The 1,102-nt window shown below is 38.1% G+C and overlaps 1 protein-coding gene across 1 annotated transcript in view; it reads right to left on the minus strand.

Annotated features, from left to right (window-relative positions):
• LOC107586003 (E3 ubiquitin-protein ligase HECTD3-like) overlaps window positions 1–1,102 on the minus strand; it is a 44,988-nt gene that overhangs the window by 17,625 nt on the left and 26,261 nt on the right. The window contains exons 16-17 of the mRNA XM_016273219.1: window positions 170–376; window positions 1–43 (exon numbers count right to left, since the gene is read on the minus strand). Of these exons, the coding sequence (XP_016128705.1) occupies window positions 1–43; window positions 170–376 (250 nt within the window). The remainder of the gene's footprint in view (window positions 44–169; window positions 377–1,102) is intronic.

Genomic DNA, 1,102 nt, shown 5'->3' on the forward strand with positions numbered 1-1,102 from the left:
CTTGCGGCACCACTTTCACCAGTCCTGCCTGCATGGCAGCAATCTGAACACAGAAACACAGCACAGAATTTTACGGACTGATCGAAAAAACTAGATGCTTAGCAAAAAAAACCTTTTTCTGTTGATCTCAATTATAATAGTCTCAGTATACTTTGTAATGTAGTATTACCTGTTCCCTACTCTCTTCTAGTCTGGATTTCTGTACCAGGCGTATGAACTCCATGCGGTCTTCATATCGGACCACCACTCCACTGCCTCCTGGGATCAGCTCCACCAGCCGCCCGTCACTCAGGGGTGTGGTGTACACAAGCTCCTGGCCAAACTTAAAATCAAATGTCTCCTTGTCCATATGCTCCATAGCCTCCAACAACTTCACCTAAGGAATCATGTTTCATCAATTCCACTGATTACACGTTGGTTAAATCAAGTCACATTTAGCTCTTTATTCGGTACAAATAATTTTGATTCAGGTATAAAGGAGCTCTATAGAAGACAATAGTGTCATAATTCAGCTCAATTCAGTTCAAGTTGTTTTGTTCTCATCTTATAGTGGCAGAGCAATCAAATTGATAATTCAACTGTATAATAATTTTTAGGGATGAACGATATTGGATTTTTGGCAATATGCTGATATTTTTCAACTCATTTTGGCCGATAACGATATATTTCCTTTTGTTTGGAAACAACACCATGTCTCTCCTGTGCAAAATATTTTTTAACACCTGTTTCGAGTCTTCGGGTTTTTCGAGTCATTCGTTCATCACGTGACAGCCCCATAAGTATAACCAATGCAGTCTGAGCCGGAAAGAGAATTGATTAGTTCATCTCTCGAGTCTTCGGGTTTTTCTGAGTCGTTCGTTCATCACGTGACAGACCCATAAACTTAACCTATGCAGTCTGAGCCGGAAAGAGACTTAATAATAATAATAACCAACTCTTTATTACCTTTGTTACAACATTCAGTGTTGTGGAAAAGAACCATAATGACAGAAATGCACACATTTATAAACTGTAAGAAGTAAAAAGCTACAATTTGAGACCAGAAACGCATCACGTAACTGTAAGAGTAAATAATAATTATAATAATGATGATAATAATAAT

Source organism: Sinocyclocheilus grahami, unplaced genomic scaffold (assembly GCF_001515645.1).
Source record: "Sinocyclocheilus grahami isolate Dianchi unplaced genomic scaffold, SAMN03320097.WGS_v1.1 scaffold5.1, whole genome shotgun sequence".
NCBI classification, from domain to species: domain Eukaryota; kingdom Metazoa; phylum Chordata; class Actinopteri; order Cypriniformes; family Cyprinidae; genus Sinocyclocheilus; species Sinocyclocheilus grahami.